At 31.8% G+C, this 18,326-nt stretch overlaps 2 protein-coding genes across 9 annotated transcripts in view; both read right to left on the bottom strand.

Moving 5' to 3' along the window:
* LOC105139318 (inactive protein RESTRICTED TEV MOVEMENT 2-like) overlaps window positions 1-9,362 on the bottom strand; it is a 21,290-nt gene extending 11,928 nt beyond the window's left edge. The window contains exons 1-3 of the mRNA XM_011045710.1: window positions 8,805-9,362; window positions 7,536-7,978; window positions 6,967-6,978 (exon numbers count right to left, since the gene is read on the bottom strand). Coding sequence (XP_011044012.1) covers window positions 6,967-6,978; window positions 7,536-7,978; window positions 8,805-8,943 — 594 coding nt within the window. The 5' untranslated portion in view covers window positions 8,944-9,362. The remainder of the gene's footprint in view (window positions 1-6,966; window positions 6,979-7,535; window positions 7,979-8,804) is intronic.
* Window positions 9,363-10,146: 784 nt separating this feature from the next.
* On the bottom strand, window positions 10,147-16,401 carry ICS2 (isochorismate synthase 2). Of its 8 annotated transcripts, none has more exons than XM_011045717.1 (16): window positions 16,198-16,401; window positions 15,837-16,046; window positions 14,809-15,038; window positions 14,609-14,726; window positions 14,384-14,500; window positions 14,140-14,286; window positions 13,859-13,933; window positions 13,694-13,762; window positions 13,284-13,402; window positions 13,102-13,159; window positions 12,138-12,248; window positions 11,844-11,928; window positions 11,537-11,631; window positions 11,278-11,370; window positions 10,993-11,065; window positions 10,147-10,888 (listed from the first exon to the last, which is right to left on the bottom strand). In XM_011045717.1, the coding sequence occupies exons 1-15, from the start codon at window positions 16,315-16,317 to the stop codon at window positions 10,997-10,999; spliced, it is 1,716 nt and encodes a 571-aa protein (XP_011044019.1). In that variant the 5' UTR covers window positions 16,318-16,401; the 3' UTR covers window positions 10,147-10,888; window positions 10,993-10,996. The 8 variants fall into 8 exon arrangements, with proteins under 8 accessions (XP_011044019.1, XP_011044018.1, XP_011044017.1 ...); XM_011045716.1 differs by having other exon boundaries at window positions 10,147-10,543; window positions 11,537-11,634; XM_011045715.1 differs by having other exon boundaries at window positions 10,147-10,546; window positions 11,537-11,634.
* Window positions 16,402-18,326: the final 1,925 nt, after the last annotated feature.

The following is an 18,326-nucleotide window of genomic DNA, read 5'->3' on the forward strand; positions in this document are numbered from 1 at the left end:
ATTTTAAATGCAGACCTATCACATAAATGAAAGGATTGATTGATGAATTTAAGAATTGAAATTGAAAGGATAAAGAGATGGCCAAACTTAGAAAAGAGATGTCGGTGCAATCCAAACCGGAACACTGTTCGGTAATTGGGTCATATATGGAGCTATAGATCTCAGATTTAGGTCTACTTTATATGGATAGAAAGGTAAGACATAGGCCTACAACTTTTATATAGAGCCCAAGATCTATAAAGGCCATTTTCAAGTCCAAATTCTAGCAACAACAAAGAAGCTTGAATTTGTCTTCCCGCCCGAGCACTGTTCAGTATTTGGCCCATATCTGGAGTTCTAGAAGTCCAAATGAGCTGAATGTTTTACACAAGAAAGCTGAGATAATTTCCTACAACTTTCATGTTTTTGAGTGGCTCCAATTGTGACTTTAGCAATGACGTTTTGGGCAGACAAGAGAAGATAAGGATTGTCACCAAGTCAAAAGTTGGCCACCCACTCATCAATTAGTCATCAAATCAATAATTCCCAATCTTGTTCACTCTTTAATACTTTGCTTGTTAAATGACTAATCTTGATTTATGTTGTATAACACTTGGTACAATAAATGTTTGGCACTTTCATAGCCCATACTGTATGGTATAACCGACACCTGAGCTATGAAAGGAATTTGATTTGTTGTTAACATAAGTTATAATCATGAATGCTTGACGAGATTTACAAGTATTAGTATTAATCGAATAAGATGACTAATGTAATCATGTTAACAATCTATAATCTGATTGGAACCTCCTTTGTGTGTGGTTTCCAATTCAATAATAAGAGTTTATACTATACTTGTTTGACATACCATTAGTGGAACCTCTAATCTTGACATTTGTTATTATCATTGTTTAATCCTTACACTAATATTTCATCTCCAAGTTCTCATCTTCTTCTTCTTCTTCTCTTTCTTTATTATTGTTATTATTATTATTATTATTATTATTATTATTATTATTACTACTACTACTACTACTACTATTATTGTTGTTGTTGTTGTAGTTGTTGTTGTTGTTATTGTTATTATTATTGTTATTGTTATTGTTGTTGTTTATAATTGTTGTTTATAATTGTTGTTTATAATTTGTACAATTAACCTCCCTGTGGTTCGACCCCGGTCTTGCCAGGTTATTTATTACTTCGACACTCCTGCACTTGGGAGAAGACATCAATCTTTTTGTCGTATCAGTTAGCACCTAGAGATAGATAAATGGTGGAATTGATGTGTAATAAAAGTTTTAAAGATAAAGACCCTAATGAAGCAATAGAGTACCTAGACTTACTAGCTAAAAATGGTCAAAATTAGGACACTGTAGGCACTTATAAGGCACTAAGTAAAACTCAACCTCATACATCTAGTAGAGCAATGTACAACCTTAGGGAATATTATGACCTTCAAGCCAAGTTTGCATCTTTAGCTAGAAAAGTCGAGACACTAGAATTGAAAAGGAGTGGTTAATTAAAATTTGTTCAATAAATTGTATGTCAACTATGTGAAACTAATTTACATTCAACCAACTATTGTCCAACTTGGCCTTCTTTTAAGGAATGCCTCCATAAACAATCTCATGCTTTAAATAGTTTTCAAATGTCCAATCATAACCCATAATTGCAAACAGACAACTCTAATTAGAGAAATCACCTAAATTTCAGTTGGAAGAGTGATATCAATAATGCACAAACTTCACATCCATTATTTTAAGCATACTATAATTTTTAAAATTATCATGGATATGCATCTCTTTATGTTCCCTCTCTTAGAACAAATCTTGGGGAAACTTTATATGTATTCATTGAAGCAAGAGATAATCAACACTCAACTTACTCAAATCATAACAGATTTTAAAGATACTCTTGCAAAATTCACATCTACTCTATTTTCAAGAGAAAGGTAAGTTTTCATCTCAACTAAAGCAAAATCCCAAAGAATAATATAATTTAAGTGCAAGCAGCTCTGAAAGTCAACACATGGACCAAGTTCAATCAGTCATTACTCTCCACAGTGGTAAGGTTATTGAAAAACCAACTCTTGAACCTTGTGGGAATGATGATGAGTCAATCTATGAGGGTAAGAAAGGGGTTAAACCTGAACATTGTAAAGAAAAGACTGATTGCCCACCAATACTTTCATTTTCTCATGCCATGACCAAACAAAGGGAAGTCAATCATGATTGTGAAATCTTTAAAACTTTCAAACAGGAAGAAATCGAAGACAAAAAAGGCACCAAAAATGTTGTCGCGAATCATTTATCAAAATTGACAATAGATTCGATATTTGACATCACACCAATTGATGATTACTTTCCTGATGAATCTTCACTTTCTATTGCTTCAATACCTTGGTCTACTAATATTAACAATTTTCTTACTCCAGGATTTTTCTCATCTCATTTGGATACCCAAGACAAAAGAAAGTTTTTGAGTGACGTTTAAAACTTTTATTAGGATGACCCTTACTTATTCGAACATTGTCTTAATCAAATATATCAAAGATGCATTCTTGACAATAAGGTAAGTAGTGTCATTAAATTTTATCATTCCGAAGCATGTGGGGGTCATTTTTCACCAACAAAGACGATTGCAAAAATCTTATAATGTGAATTTTATTAGCCCACCATGTTCAAGGACACACATGCATTCTGCAAAACTTGTGAAAATTATCAAAAGTTAGGATTTATTTCAAAATATAAAGAGTCATTAAATAATGTTCTATTCACTCTTGGGACGTACCTTAACAAATATGTGCATCGTGCAATTCATGATTTATGGCCCCAACTTTATAAAGAACATGCTCGATATAGTCTTGGGAATCTGAATAAAAAAGACCATGTTTGCCAGTTTTTAAGAAAACTAGATAGGAAGCCTATCTCCAACCCGTAGAGAGTGTTTAAGCTATTCTTAGTCGTAAAACTAAGGGAAGATGTGAGCCACAATCACAACTACAATTTAAGCCTTAGTTTGTAAGAAATTATGTCTTTTGGTTTATTAATAGTATAATATTTATGTTTTGTTGTTTCTTATATTTGTTTAGGTGTGTTTTAGGTTTGTCAGTGTTCGTTGTTTCAAGTGATGTCTTCTATATTCTATCTTTTTGCCTTAGAACAATGAGGACAATGTCTCATTTTGGTTGGGAAAAAAGGGTAGTACTTGATATTTAAAAAAGAATTAACTCTCTATGTTTTCTATTTCATCAACCATTTGTAAAATTGTTGTTATTATAATGGCAAAATAAAGGAGTTATTTTGTTAAAGTGGCTCTTAAGACGCATCTTAGTAAACATTCTTAATAAGGCCTCTCATAATACTTCAAATATTCAGGTTTACAAACTCTCGTATTATTATCAATTGATTATGCTCATATACTTATTTAACAAGTATTCTTAAACCTTAATTTTCACACACACACTTTAGCATATAATTGTGGGTTGCACATTGAATTATTACATTATCTATATTCTTTTGTTAAAGGTAACAACTAAAAGAAAGAGATAGTATATAATTTCTAAAAAACAAATATTAATAATAATTAAAATATAGATAAGTTTGGTTTCGTAGCCTCTTTAACCCAAGCAATTAAGTCTGAATGGGTGTTTTAACACCTAATACCCTAAAATCAACTGACTTGGAAGCTATTGGCTCAATGCTTGTTATACGTGTTAAGGAGAAAAGTTTAAGGGAATCAAACATTACACCATCTATGTATCAATATCTGCAACCCAAGTTACTAAGCTTATAGGGGTGTCTCAACACTTAATGCCCTAAGACTAACTAGTCTGGGAGTTATTAGTAGAAAACGTGTTATATGGGTTAAAGCTGTATTGTGTTACATATATATATATATATATATTCAAAAAAAAGAGAAAAAAAATAATAATCTCAACCCAAGGAAGTTAATCTTAAACATTAGAACACAATTTTGTTTTCATCCAAGTAAAGCCCCATAACTATGTATTGATTTATTAAGCACAAAAGAAAGGTTTATCAATATCTTGGTAAAAAGATATTGAGCAGATATATAAATTTAATGAGAGTTTGTTTATTTTGATAGATTAATGGAAGTTGAATGATAAATGTCTTGTTTTATGGAACTTGCAAATTATTTTTCTATTTTAACGTTTTAATTACTAAGGACTAGTAATAAGCTGGTTGGGGGTATGATTAGTACTTAATAGTGTATTTTTATTAAAGTTTTATATCATTATTTTGCATTTGAAGTATTAATAACTCCTTAACTAGAGCATGTTTTATAATAGCATGTCTAATAATATAAGATAACTTTAATTTATGGTAAATGTTCATCTTAAATACAGGCCTATCACATAAATAAAAAGATTGATTGAGGAGTTTAACTACTGAAATTGAGAAGACAAAGAGAGAGCTAAACTTAGAAAAGAAATGTTAATTCAATTCAAACTAGAACATTGTTTAGTCATTGGGTCATATTTAGAACTGTAGATCTTGGATTTCAGTTTGATTTATATAGCTAGAAAGCTAAGACATAGGACTAAAACATTCATGAGAGTCTATGACTCAATTTTGCCGTTTGAAAGTCCAAATCTTAGTATCAAAAGAGAAGTTTGAATCTTTCCTACAGCCCATACATTGTTCAGTATTTATCCCATATATCGAGTTCTAGAAGTCCAAATGCACCGATTCTTTTTTAGTTAGAAAGCTGAGATAATTTTCTAAAAAAAAGCTTAGACAATTTCCTCGAACTTTTATAAAGACTATCTATTCAAATTATGATGCTAACAATAATGTTTTATTCATACAAGAAGATAAGAATTGTCATCAAGTCAAGATGTGGTCACCCACTCAACAATTAGTCATCAAATCAATAGTTTCAAATTTTAGCCTATAAAAAGGAGGCATTTACCATGCATTTATTTGTCTTGGTTTTCATATCAAGATCATTTCCTTACTTGCTTTTTTTCTTTATAGTTTAATGTTCAAGTTTTATTTCATGTTATAGTTTCATTAATCTTTTATTTATGTCTTTTATTTCCTTTACTATACTTGTATAATCATATTCTCCTCTTGTTTATTTATGTTTCTCTTCTTCATTATGTTTAGCTAAGTTTATTATGTCAAGGTGAAAAAGTTTCACTAATGGTGTTAGGATAAGTATAATATAAACTCAATATGAACTTCAATGTTTATATCCTAAATAACTTGCTATTAACATATCTTATCATTTTTATCTTATTAATTCTTAATACCTTACTTATTAAATGGTTAATCTATATTTGTATTGTATAACACTTATTACAACAAATGCTTGGTACTTTCATAGCCAACTATATGGTATAACTTACATTTGTGCTATAAAAGGAACTTGATTTGTTGTTAACATAAGTTAACATCATGAATTCTTGACAATATTTAAAAGTTTGGTATTGCTTAAATAGAATAATTAATATGAACATGTTAATAATTTATAATGAGCTATTAATAACAAATCATCTGATTGGAAACCTCTTTGTGTGTGGTTTCTAGTTGAATAATAAAAAGAGTTTGTATTACATTTATTTTTAATACTATTGGTAGATCCTCTAACCTTGACATTTGTTTTTATTATTGTTTAATCCTCATATTAATCTTACATCTCTGAGTTCTCTTTAACTTATTATTATTATTATCATTATTATTATTATTATTATTATTATTTGTAATTTATATAGTTAACCTCTATGCAGTTCGATCCTAGTCTTGCCGGGTTATTTATTACTTCGACACTCCTACACTTGAGAGAAAACATCAATCTTTTGGTCATGTTAAAACTCAATCATCAACCCCAAAGTTTAGTGTTGTTTTCATATTGGACCCTTAATTGGCCATCGAACTTTTAATTCTTCAATGTGGCCCTCGATTTGGTTAATTTAAGTATCTACAATCAAACGTCTTTTTCAATTTGGTTCTTGGTTTTAGATTTCTTCAATCAAGTCCTTAATTACTTATCAAAGTTCAATATTCTTATAATTAAGCCTCTGATTCATCCAATTAAAACTCTTAAAAAATCAATTAATTCCCAGACTTTAATTTATTTCAATTAACTTATAAATTGACTCCAAAACTGATTTTCCTTGCAATCAAGTCCTCAATAAGATTAATTAAGTCTTCTAAAAATTTTATTTAGTCCTTACCTATCCAAATTTGTGTTTTTTTATCCTAAATAAAAATATTTTCACCTATGGAGCCCTTTGTCAATCAGAATTGGGTTGCTAACTTTATTAATCTTATACATTTTAGTCCTCTAACTTTTTCACTTGTCATTTTAGTCCTTCACCACCAACTTGGTCAATCTTCTAGGCTTTCTTCATATATATCCTCTTGTACTTTAAATTTTCTTTTCTATTTTTTCTTTTTTCTTTTCTTGATTTTTATAAGGTCAAAAATGGGTAACAACAAACGTATATAAGTAATTAAGAAAGGATTTATCACCCTATGTGAATTAAAAAAAATATTTCTTTTATTCTCAAATAGTATTGATGGTGAAATCCTTGGCCAAGGTAGAATGAGTTTTGAGAATAGTTTCAAAATATTACTCAAATAATCAATGTCTTTAATGTTAAGAACTAAAATGATTTAACAAAGCAAACATATTTCATGCTATAATGTTTAAATCAGAACATTCATGATGAAGAGATAATAATTACACCGAGAAACTAGTCACTAAAAGGTTAAGTCAAGCTACTTATGGCTTTTCTAATATTTGAGGTATCATGACAGGTTGTTAGACTAATACTTGATCTTAATATAAATCAATTGATTATTAAATTGATAATATATTAAATTTTTTAATTTATTTAATTTTATTTTATTTAAAATTATAATTTATATTTGGGTCAAGTTATGAGAAAATCTAATTTGTCATATATATAAGAACGATTGGTCAGAAATTAAAATGAGATGATTAATCAAGTATGACTTAATTGTATATAAATTTTAGAAATTCAGAATTAGAATATAATTAATATATGGGTCTTACAATTCTATACTTAGAAACAATCAATTGAGGACTTGATTGAATAATTTTTTTAAATTAAACTAAAATAATATATGTGATATTATTTAATAGACAAATTGATATTTTTTTTATCAATAGGGTTTTAAGCTTTCTTATAAATAGAATATCATGTCTCTTATATTCTATGAAAGGGGAAAAAAAAGTGAGAAAAGTATAGTATGTAAATACCTAGAACACAAAAAAAAAAAGAGTATCACTCTAAAGTATAATAATTATTCTCTTCTAAAAGGGTTTAGAAAATTTCTCATTGTTAGTTCATGTGAATTGTTGTTAAAAGTCAGACACTTGAACAACTTGTTATTTGCAACAACATATCCTTAAATTAAATATTCAAAACAAATAAAAAAATATAATTTTTAGATAATCTTTACATAAATCTTAAATAACTTTAAATTTATCAATTAGGATACTAAGAACTCCTAAAAAATTTTATATATATCATTTTCACTACAATTAGATTTTTATGTAAACCCAACTAAAACCCCAAGTGAAAATGCTAAAACAGCCATAAGCAAAATCCCCTTGTTTTTCTTTATCATCCTCGAAGCCTTTTCTAATGGTGTAGCCTCATCCTCCTGTCCCCAACATTTCCTTGGAACAAGTCTGTAACCATCCCTGCTGTTACTACTACTTTCCTTCTCTTCTAATATTTCATTATTGTTTTTTTGGTCATCGATAGTGTTAGGCGGCTGGTTTAGATCAGGCTCTTTGGACGTTTCTTCTTGCTTTGGAACAGTTACATACAGAATCTCACCCTCAAATTTTCCAGTGATATTATCAGTATCTGAATTCTGTGGAAGCTTGAACGTTTGCTCGAAATATATGCATTTGCTGTTGTTCACCAGCCTCTCTCCGCTCACCGTTAACTTCCCAGGGTCATCTACTTGAAGCTTCACTTCTTCCTTTCTGAAATCTACAAATACAAATTAAATATTTATGATCTGCTCAGAATCGCGAAAATATGTATATAATCAGTGAAATCGTTTTTAATATGTTTTTAAAGTGGTGGTTTTGTGTTTCAAGAGAAAAAAAAAGATATCTATGTGATACAATTTGATTAATTTTGTAAGGAAAATTACTAAAATAATCGATTATATAACACTTTTAGCAGTGTTATTTTGGTAGATGACTTTTGATGCCTTTAATGTATAAAATAACACTGTATTTTAAGTTTTTTATATTTCAGACTAAATCTTCCATTTGTTCTTAGAAATCTAATTTCTTCCAATTATTCTTGAGAATACCGCCATTCTTCAATCTAACCATTTGTCATGTTTTTCTATCAAAATTAACAGCAATGCTCTGATCATTTTAAAAACTCAAATCCCACTTAATTTATTAAATAAATAAATAAATAAATAATCAAATTTTAATACAACATGCATGACAATTCAATTTCTTTTTATAAATTAGGTTGGTGCTTACGTTTGATCTTATATATATGATGGATACGAGCACGTAGTATCTACTAGATAGATTGAGAAATGATACAAATATTCAAGATTTGATTCAAAATATAAAAATAAGTTTGAGCTAAATCCTCCAATTTATTAATTGATCTTTTCTTGGAGTCATGAGTGGTCTGCAAAATGAGATTAGGATCACGCATTACGTAAAGGCGTGCATGAACATAATCATAGACTAAGCCTTGCTTTAAAATAGAAGAAATTATTAAATTATGATGATCATCAAATGAATGAATAGTATTCATTAATTATTATAATTATAAGAGTGTATACCGGGAAGATCAACGAGAAGACAGTGGCTATCCGAGTCCTCCGTCCAAGCCGAAGAAGGAACGTACTCTTCAACAAGGTGGTGACGCGAGCGTGTTCTCTCTGCAATCCCTCCCGATCTCACTCCTCCAATATTCTCCATTGCAAGAAAAGATCAGGCTAGCTAATGGACGGAAGTACTGTCGGCTAGCTAGCTTGACAATTTATAAACGCAGGGCTGCTGTATTTATAATAAACTCGGCCTCTTCCTTGTGTCTACGCAAAAACGTTGTGAATCTAAGTTTATTATTTTATGTTCATACTCATACACAGCTTTCCTTGTGGGATTGTTCATCTGTTATTCCAAGCTTTTCCTGTTGGGGAGTTCAAGTTCAGGCGGCGTTTCTGAATCTGTACAGTTTCTTAATTAGTACAAAGACGGAAAAGGATTATTCTTTGCTTTTTCTCGTGTCCAGAACCCTTTTCTTTCCCATGGAATACGTGTACATTAATGCACTCAAGATATCATTTTATACTCATGCTTGTGTTATTTTAACCATGCGGAATTAATTCTTTGACGGTGGAGAATCGAGATGTATTTGTACCCTTTTTTTTTTTTTTTGAGAAGTGATATGACTAACATTCCATCGTGTCACTGAATGCAAATTGTATATTTTATATATGTAATTAGAGGTCAAATCACCTTCAGCACCTTAATAAATATAGAGGCTCCACCCTTATCTTTTTATTTCCATCTCTTTTCTTATTTTCCTTTTTTAAGTCCTTCTTCTTTCCTTTTGGATTTGTAATTTCCACTCTTTTTTTCCTATTTGAATCTAGAAGTTTTGATCTTCTTTCCTTATTCATCATGTTCCCTCTCTATTTGTATATTGGATCTTGATGAGCGGGATAAAACTGTTGAACCATGAAAAATAGTAAGAACAGTAATGGAAGTTATTTATAATTTGCACTTCTAAATTTTTGAAAGGAACACCTAATGCTTTCAGATTCCCTGAGATAAGGGTTCTTTGACAATGTCCAACGTTTTCTCAGAATAAAGGTTTTTGCTGTTCTTTTGTTTTCTTTCGGCCAAAGATTTTTGATGAACTATAGGGATTTTATTAGGTAATGTCTCAACTCTATCTTCAACAACTTGCTACTGTTCATCTTCCAAAATGATAATGCTGTTTTGTACAGTGCTCTTCACTGTGAGAAGCTGCACCAGAAGCCACAGCCGAGCTAATTGTAAGAAGCTTGCTTTGTATTTACAGGTGAACCAGCAGTGAACAGAAAATCCAAATTCACTCAATAAAACTGTAAGCATGACATGAAAAAGATGTTCTCTCTCAAACCTTAAAAAAAAAAAAAAAAGTAATTAAAGATGTTGGGGAAACATTATCAAATTGTTAAAGAATATCACACCTTCTCCAACTTGGTCAAAAATTAAAGTAAAAATGAAAAAGAAATTCTTTCATAAAAAAATAAAGAATACCGACCCAGTTCCCTATCTGGAAAAAAAAATCAGACTGATACAATTTAAGTGCTGCTATCAGAACATGCTATAAGCTCTTGGTGCTTCTCCTGCCAACTAAGCTTTACTTGATTCCAAGATCCATCGGGCCAAAAGCTAACAGGTCATAGTGTGAAAGTTACAGCTAGTTTGCATCACAAGTGCCTCATAGAAACCAATGGGTGCAAACTGATGACTCCAATTCGGGAGTCTAGAAATTACACTTCAGGAATTTATGCTCTTTCTTGCTGGTCTTCTGAACACAATACATCGAGTAGTGATCATGTTATGAACTCAGCAGCTAGTTGTTTGTTCGAGTATTTGCGACCCAGTTCCCTATCTGGAAAAAAAAATCAGACTGATACAATTTAAGTGCTGCTATCAGAACATGCTATAAGCTCTTGGTGCTTCTCCTGCTAACTAAGCTTTACTTGATTCCAAGATCCATCGGGCCAATAGCTAACAGGTCATAGTGTGAAAGTTACAGCTAGTTTGCATCACAAGTGCCTCATAGAAACCAATGGGTGCAAACTGATGACTCCAATTCGGGAGTCTAGAAATTACACTTCAGGAATTTATGCTCTTTCTTGTTGGTCTTCTGAACACAATACATCGAGTAGTGATCATGTTATGAACTCAGCAGCTAGTTGTTTGTTCGAGTATTTGTTTTACTTTTAGCAGAAATCAGCAAGAGAAACTAACCTTGTCAGATGATGATTCCTGAGTTCTCTATTTTTTGTCTTGATGGACCCTCAAGTTTAAGCAGCTTGGTGAACTGCAAATAAATCAACAACTTCAACAGATTTTTCGACCATTATTGTTCTGGTTCTTATGAAAGGCGAAAAGAGTTTGATTCTTTGCACAAGCTTTGGCCTATTTCACCCTAAACTCAAGGGCTGACTTCTGAATTCTTAGGCAAGAGATGGAGAGGAGGTGCAAGAATATGGATGTGAAATCACACGAATATATTTAAGGATGGAAACATACCTGAGATGTCTTTAATTCCAGTTCATCCCATTCCAAAGATGGGTTGCTTCCTTTTACTATCCCCGTCCCGGCATAGATCAATGCGCCGAGACCCTAGAATCCAAAAATGGTCAGCATCAAGATTTTTTCATGGCATGACAACAGATGAGATGGATAGTAACAAAGATATTCACACAATTATGAGACTCTTTTCTTCTATTTCTAGGGAAGCTAATAATGAGACTCATTCAAATTGCAGCCAGAGAGGAACTTAGCTCACCTTTTCTACCAATGCTGATCTAATGCCAACAGCAAACTCACTTTCTCCTCCTCCAAACCAACCAACAGGCCCAGCATACATCCCTCGATCAAATACTTCTGGACAACATATTTTGAATTGATTAGTTACAGCAAGTGTAGCCAAGTAAATAGTGAGCTTTCTTGTGATGAGAAGAACAGTTAACAGATAATTCAGAATGACGAATTGCAAAAAACATAAAGTATGGTTCTGAGTTCTTTTTATTAAAATAAGAGGTGCAAAAGCAATTCAATCCAAATACAACAATAGGAATGACACGTGCATATACCAGTTTCTGCGATTAAAAGTCGAGCCTCTTCTGTTGGAAATCCACAAACTGCTGGAGTAGGGTGAAGAGAAGACAGGATATTAAACTGGAAAACAAATAGAAGATGGATTTATGATATTTCCAAATAATGAGGATAAGGAATATAGGCAATCAGACTGGAACCATGAATATATACAGAATTGTTTTTAAGAACCAAACTTTATATTAATGAAAAAATCAAGTCTGGAAACCAAGCATCAATCAAATATATTTGCTTATCCAAGACAGAGATAGATAGAACTGTGTTAGTTGCACCTCATCATCTTCACTTCTTAACTCGCCTGCCAATAGTGCATACAAGTGTTGAACTCTATGGAATTTTCTTATAGCTTTGTTTGGTTCAACAACTATCCTGTCACATACAGCCTGCAATAGAATAGGATAAGAGTCGTAGGATTTTCTTTTAATTTCGTTTTGAAAGGAATTTCAATAACTGTAAAGAAGACCTGCTCCAAGTACCAAGTTGGAAATGAAAAGGGCACGGCAGCACTTCTTCACAATGCACTCTCTATAAGAGAGGTAGTCAGTTGGACTTGAAACAGTACATTAACTCTCCTTCAATACTATAATTTAACACTGCTTATTTTTATTCGATAGAGCAAGAGAATGTAAAAGTCAAATAACAACGATTTCATTCACTTCCTCTCTCATACTTTTCAAAAATAATTTCCTCCTGGAATGGTAGCTTTCTCCCCATTTTGGAAGTCCAACATATCCAGACTGGTATCAGTGAAGAACATATAACTTTCTGATGCATCTCATTTACATCAGTAGGTGTGAGTCACTGATAATCGGAGAAGCCTTGATCAACTACAATAATCAGCAAAAAATCTCACTACATTGCTTCGGTCCATACCTGGTAAAGTTCTGACTACTTGAAAATTAGAAGGCATAGCTAAACATTTCCAATTTTATCTCACCTATACGAGGGACTTTCACTTGCACGTAATGATCAACACAAGGGAAACATTTATCAAATTGTTCCTTGGTGGCAATCCTCAGGGACTAGGGAAAGAAGACTCGACAAGCTTGACAGTAAAATTAGAAACATATTCTCATTATGGGAGGTGGCAATACTAAATCTTTGTTTCCACCAAATGAGCTCCAAAAACACAAGGAAAGATGCAAGAGAGGATTGAGTTATAGATATATGTCTTGCAATCTTCCAGTGTCATAAACATAAAATGTTAGTGATAAGAGACCTAGAAAGCAAGCTCACCTCTAATTTTTTTCTTATGTTATCTCGTACTATCGTAAACTCGAGGTGGTCCTTGGGACTGCAAAATGAATGGTAAAAAATGCATCAGAACCTAAAGATTGCCTGCTAGTTGGCCTCATGCCATAATATTATACAAAATAATGATAGATCAATTTTATTAACAGCCTGGCCAATAAAATTACCTGGAAAGTAAATCAAGTTGTATTTGAAGATCTAAAGCCATGGATCCACCTCTAGCACGGGTTCCAGCCATAGCCTCACTACTTACACCCAGGCAATTTCTGTGAAATAGTTGCTCTGGCTATTCATAAAGTTAGTACAAGTCAAGACTAGAAGAGAGCCACTTCATCTTAGAATTGTTCATGGAAAGTTAATAACTTAAAAGAATGATGATGAACTCTGAACAGTTAGAGTAGAGGACTCGAAAGGCATAACTATAACTTCAAAATCAAGAAAGATTTTGAAAAGTGTGGTTTCCAGAGGGAAAACAGAGGGCCTAATAAAGGCCAACCATACATGCAGATTCTGTTAAGAGAATGCATAAACAACTGAGTAACCTATTTACTATATCAAGATTCATGATCAAACTTGCCGTGTTCCCAATAAATGCAGGGGCATTGGGTGGCTGAAGACAAAATTGATAAGCATTTTCCCCTTCGACCTGTGAGTACATTCCAAGCATTGTAGTTACTAATTGCAATGCATTATACAGTGATGATTCAATTAATATACAGAACAGTACAAGGATAAAGAGCACCTGCAGGCAAGCCAACCATGCTATAGGATCGATGTCATTAGCAATTACAATTTTGCTACTACGTGCGAGTACAACCTGATTTTCAAGTCAAGATTCATTGATCGAAGAACAAGCTAGGATTATATACGGTTCAAGGAAGAATTATACATGAGATAAATTGCCAAAAAAAAAAAAACACCAAGATATTCGATTAATATTATAGATGATCAATTAATGCCTGAACAAAAGTTGCACATGTGTGTGTGTGTGTGTGTGTGTGTAGAGTAGGTTCGTTCAAATACCTTATTAAGTGGTGAGCTGCTTCGATTGATGATTTGCAAAGCTCTCTCAACAGCAAGATCCCAGTACTTCTTGCAGGGAATGTGAGTACTACTTATAATGAATGATCTAGTTACTTCTTTACTTAACTTTACCACATTTGAAGAGATCTGCATTGTTTCAGACAGGTTAATTACTTAATATTGTGTAGTTGAAGAAAGAAGAAATTAAGCATGCAGATGTAAGGTAATGGTACGCAGCAGAGACCTGAGTCATGGTAGCTTCAACAGCATCCACAGCCTGTTCCCATGTCCATGAAAATGCATTATCCCATGCAATAGTTGTGGCAAGCATGGAAAACCCATCTAGCTCGTCCAACTCAACCTGTCATTTTCAGTAGTCTTATAACTACTGACAAGGAGGGTGGAAAGAAGGACTCTAGGCACAGAGATATACATAGATATAATGGAAGAAAACAATTGCTAGCTCCACCTGAGGGATAATGAAGTAAAAAGATCCAAAAGGTTCCCATTCAGATGATATGTTAGCCCTTGCATCAAAGCGGATAGCTCCATAAGCACGAATCAGTGGACAATTGGCAGAGAGGAACCTTCATTTTTAAGAAAACAAGCTAATTAGCAGAGATATATAACGGTAGTTCACATATGATTTAACATTACATACAGATATACCTCTTTATGGACTTCCAGTCATTGTAACAAAATGGATGGACATTCCTGAAAAGGACAGCAGAGCCCACACCAGCCACACTGACCACATTATTGGACTTTTGAAAACCATTTCCATTGGTTACCTCCGTGAAGTCTTTGCTTTGTCTTCGACCAGAGAAGAAACAGCGTGGATGAATATGGTGCTGAGAGTGTAGCCAATCAATTGCTTCAATTTGCTGTTGGATTGGCACCTTTTTTCAATCACATCGTAGGATATTAGCTTTAGGAGGAAAAATCCCATTTACCTCCTTTCAAATTTCAACCCAAAACAATAATATGAGATAAACCGAATTAATTACCACATACATCTGCCTCAATAGTCTTTCTTGCACGTACTATTTGTTTGCAATATAAACATTCGCCCCATTAACTCGATATTTAAGTTGCTACTGAATGTAAGACTTTTGATACATGAAAACTCACAGGAAATTCCAAGTCTTTGTATTCTCATAAGAATGATGTTATCTATGTGGAATGGCTGATACATGAAAACTCTAACATATCTTATCCTTTTAGAAAAAAGGTGAGAAAACGTGTGAGCTTTTAAATTTTATAATTTCTCATTATATTTTTGTCATAAAACTTATCGATCTTACACTTAATCATAAAACGCTAAGATGCATGCTTCCACTGAAAAAAGATCATTCATTTTCAATAAGCCTGTGCAAGGGAGCATGATGACTTTTTAGATACCATTCCCTTCCGATCTGCCGCCTTCGAGGCTGATCATTCATTTATTTCTAAAAGCAAAAGGCAAAACAGGATAAGAAGCAGTCAAGTCAATGACAACCAACCACGTGGCACATAAGTAAGAATTTCCCCAGCCGTCATCACCCCTGACCCTATCCCATTAGCCCATGTTCATTCAGATAAGAAAACACGCACCTTAATTTCCATTTAAGAACTACTACTACTACTACTCTCTACCCTCTTTACACCATATTATGCTGAAGCAGAGTTAGTGTAGGGAAGTAATGAGTAGAGTATACCTGGAGACGTAAGATTCCTGAAGTGAAAAGAGGAGGACTGGCTTTCAATTCAGAAATCGCCAAATTGAGGGTTTCCGTAGCCGAAGCAGGAGATGTAACTGCTGGAAATGTACGAGTCTCGATGCTGCCGACAGGGACTCTGTCTCTGGGGTTTCCTTGGCAGCCATTCATGGATACAACCACTGAACATGGCTTGTGATAATAGCATCTCTGTACAATCAAATATAATATATAAAGTAACAACATTTCGAGATTCTATCTTGAAATAAGCTTGCAAACAACGTAGCAGCATTATAATTCCATCAATAGCTACAAATCATGCTTTAGCTGTGAAGAAATGATAGTGGGCCGGGTGGCTTACGTGGTAGAAAAGATGAAGAGATTGCCTTCTGGAAACTGGTTGGGCTGCGATACTGTACTTGAGTGATTCCAAATCGATAAAATGTGCAAGGCTGTGCCTTGCTAGAGTAGCGGTTGCCATGAGATGGGAAATGGACAGGGAGAGGTTTAGCGATTTCCACGGGACCAAGCAGTCGCATGCTTTGCTCCTCTGTGAAAGATAGTATTTTATACTCGGATTTTATAGTATAAAATATATATAATTTGTATGTTTATATATATATATATATAACACGTGCTTTGTTACATATATTTTATACTACAGGTTCACCGATTTATCGTAGATCAAATAATTAATATTTAAAAAAAAATGGAAAAGAAATTTTATTTTTTTTAATTTTATATTAAAAAAATTAATCTTGTACACAGCGTCATGCATGCAAATAATCTAATAGGAACTATTAGATATGTTGTCCATTCTTTACCACAGGCTAGCAAATTTTTTTTTTTGATGTAATAATAGTGCAAGGCTAAAAAATATAAGTTTTGAGTGGTCATTTAAAAAATATAAAAAAGAACAGCAATAAACTAAAAAAATAAAAAAAAAATCATGTCTAAACCTATCCTAATTTTCAAACAACTCAATAATAACTTAATAAAAAAATAAAAAAAATTATCTTAAAAAAATAAAAATAAAAAACTCAGATTAATAATCTAAACATTATCTAATTTTAAAAACTTGCAACTCATTAAATAGTGAATTCAAATTCAATCAATTAATTTAACTTTCAATTAATTTAATCTTAAAAGATGAAATCATTAAAAAAAACTATTAATAAAAATACATGTAAAAACAACAAAAAAAAATGAAAAAGAGTAAAAGAAAAATACCTAAGAAGGATGAAATTTAAAATAAAAATAAAAAATAAACACCTAAGGGTTATTCCAATCATGTAATTCTTTTTATTTTTAATCAGATTATTCTAGTTATATAATTTGAACCATATGTTGGATGAGATTTTCATGTTGAATTAGCTCTAATTAGTATTTTTATATATTTTTTATAAATAATTTTTTATATTTTTATCGATTTTCAATACCTAAATATTATTTTTTATTTAAAAAACAATTTAATTCCACGACAAAGTATAGACATGAAAACTCGCATGCATGCATGGGTGTCTATATAAATATACACTCATATGCACATATGAGTGTCTCTATGTGTGTGTGTGTGTGTGTCTATATATATACAAAGTATAAGCACAAAGACTCGCATGCGTGCATGGACATTCATGGAATGTATACGAGTTTTCGTGCTTATATTTTGTCATAAAATTAAATTGAAAAAAAATTTTATATTAAAAAAAAATTGACTAATCATGATCGAGTAATTTCATTTTTAAAATGAAAAAAAAAATTCAAGCATTACTTATATATTTTTTAATGATAGAAAAAACCTTTATTATTAACTCTCAAAATATTATACATATGCTTAATAAATTAAATTAAGAAATATATACATTAACAAAAAATTACTAAAAACAGATCTTAATATTAATTAAATACTAAGCGGTGGAGTTGTGTAACATCCAGAAAAAAATATCTAATCATATACTACTGGAAGCCCTTTATTTTATTTTTTGTTAACTTAACTATAGGCCACTCATATATTTTATAAGAAAGTAATAATTTAATTCCATTAGAATAAAATAATTTTCTAGTAAAATTTTTCTTATTATATATTTAATTTTTATAAAAACATATAACAACTTTTTCTATGTTATTTATTTAATAAAAACCAAAAGCATATATAAGACATATAAAAAAAAAAGTCAGGACGATTTAAGATATAGATTAAAAAAATATCCTTGTACTGAAATTTTTTTATCTCATTTATGTGATCATTTTTCTTTTTCTTTTTTATTAAAAAAAAAACTTTATCCATACATTTGTTAGACAACATTCTGTCATTACCTTGAAAGTAAGTTTCCATTCTGAGAAATACGCCTAGGCGCACGGGCTAGCCCACGCGCCTAACCATTATTAATTTTTTTTTTTAATTTTTCTAGAGCAAACAACGTGGTGCTAAAAAACTGTCATTATAATTGAAGATGTGCTCTTTTGGCCTGAAAATCCGACGCACCTTGC

This window comes from Populus euphratica, unplaced genomic scaffold (genome assembly GCF_000495115.2).
Source record: "Populus euphratica unplaced genomic scaffold, PopEup_1.0 scaffold177.1, whole genome shotgun sequence".
NCBI classification, from domain to species: domain Eukaryota; kingdom Viridiplantae; phylum Streptophyta; class Magnoliopsida; order Malpighiales; family Salicaceae; genus Populus; species Populus euphratica.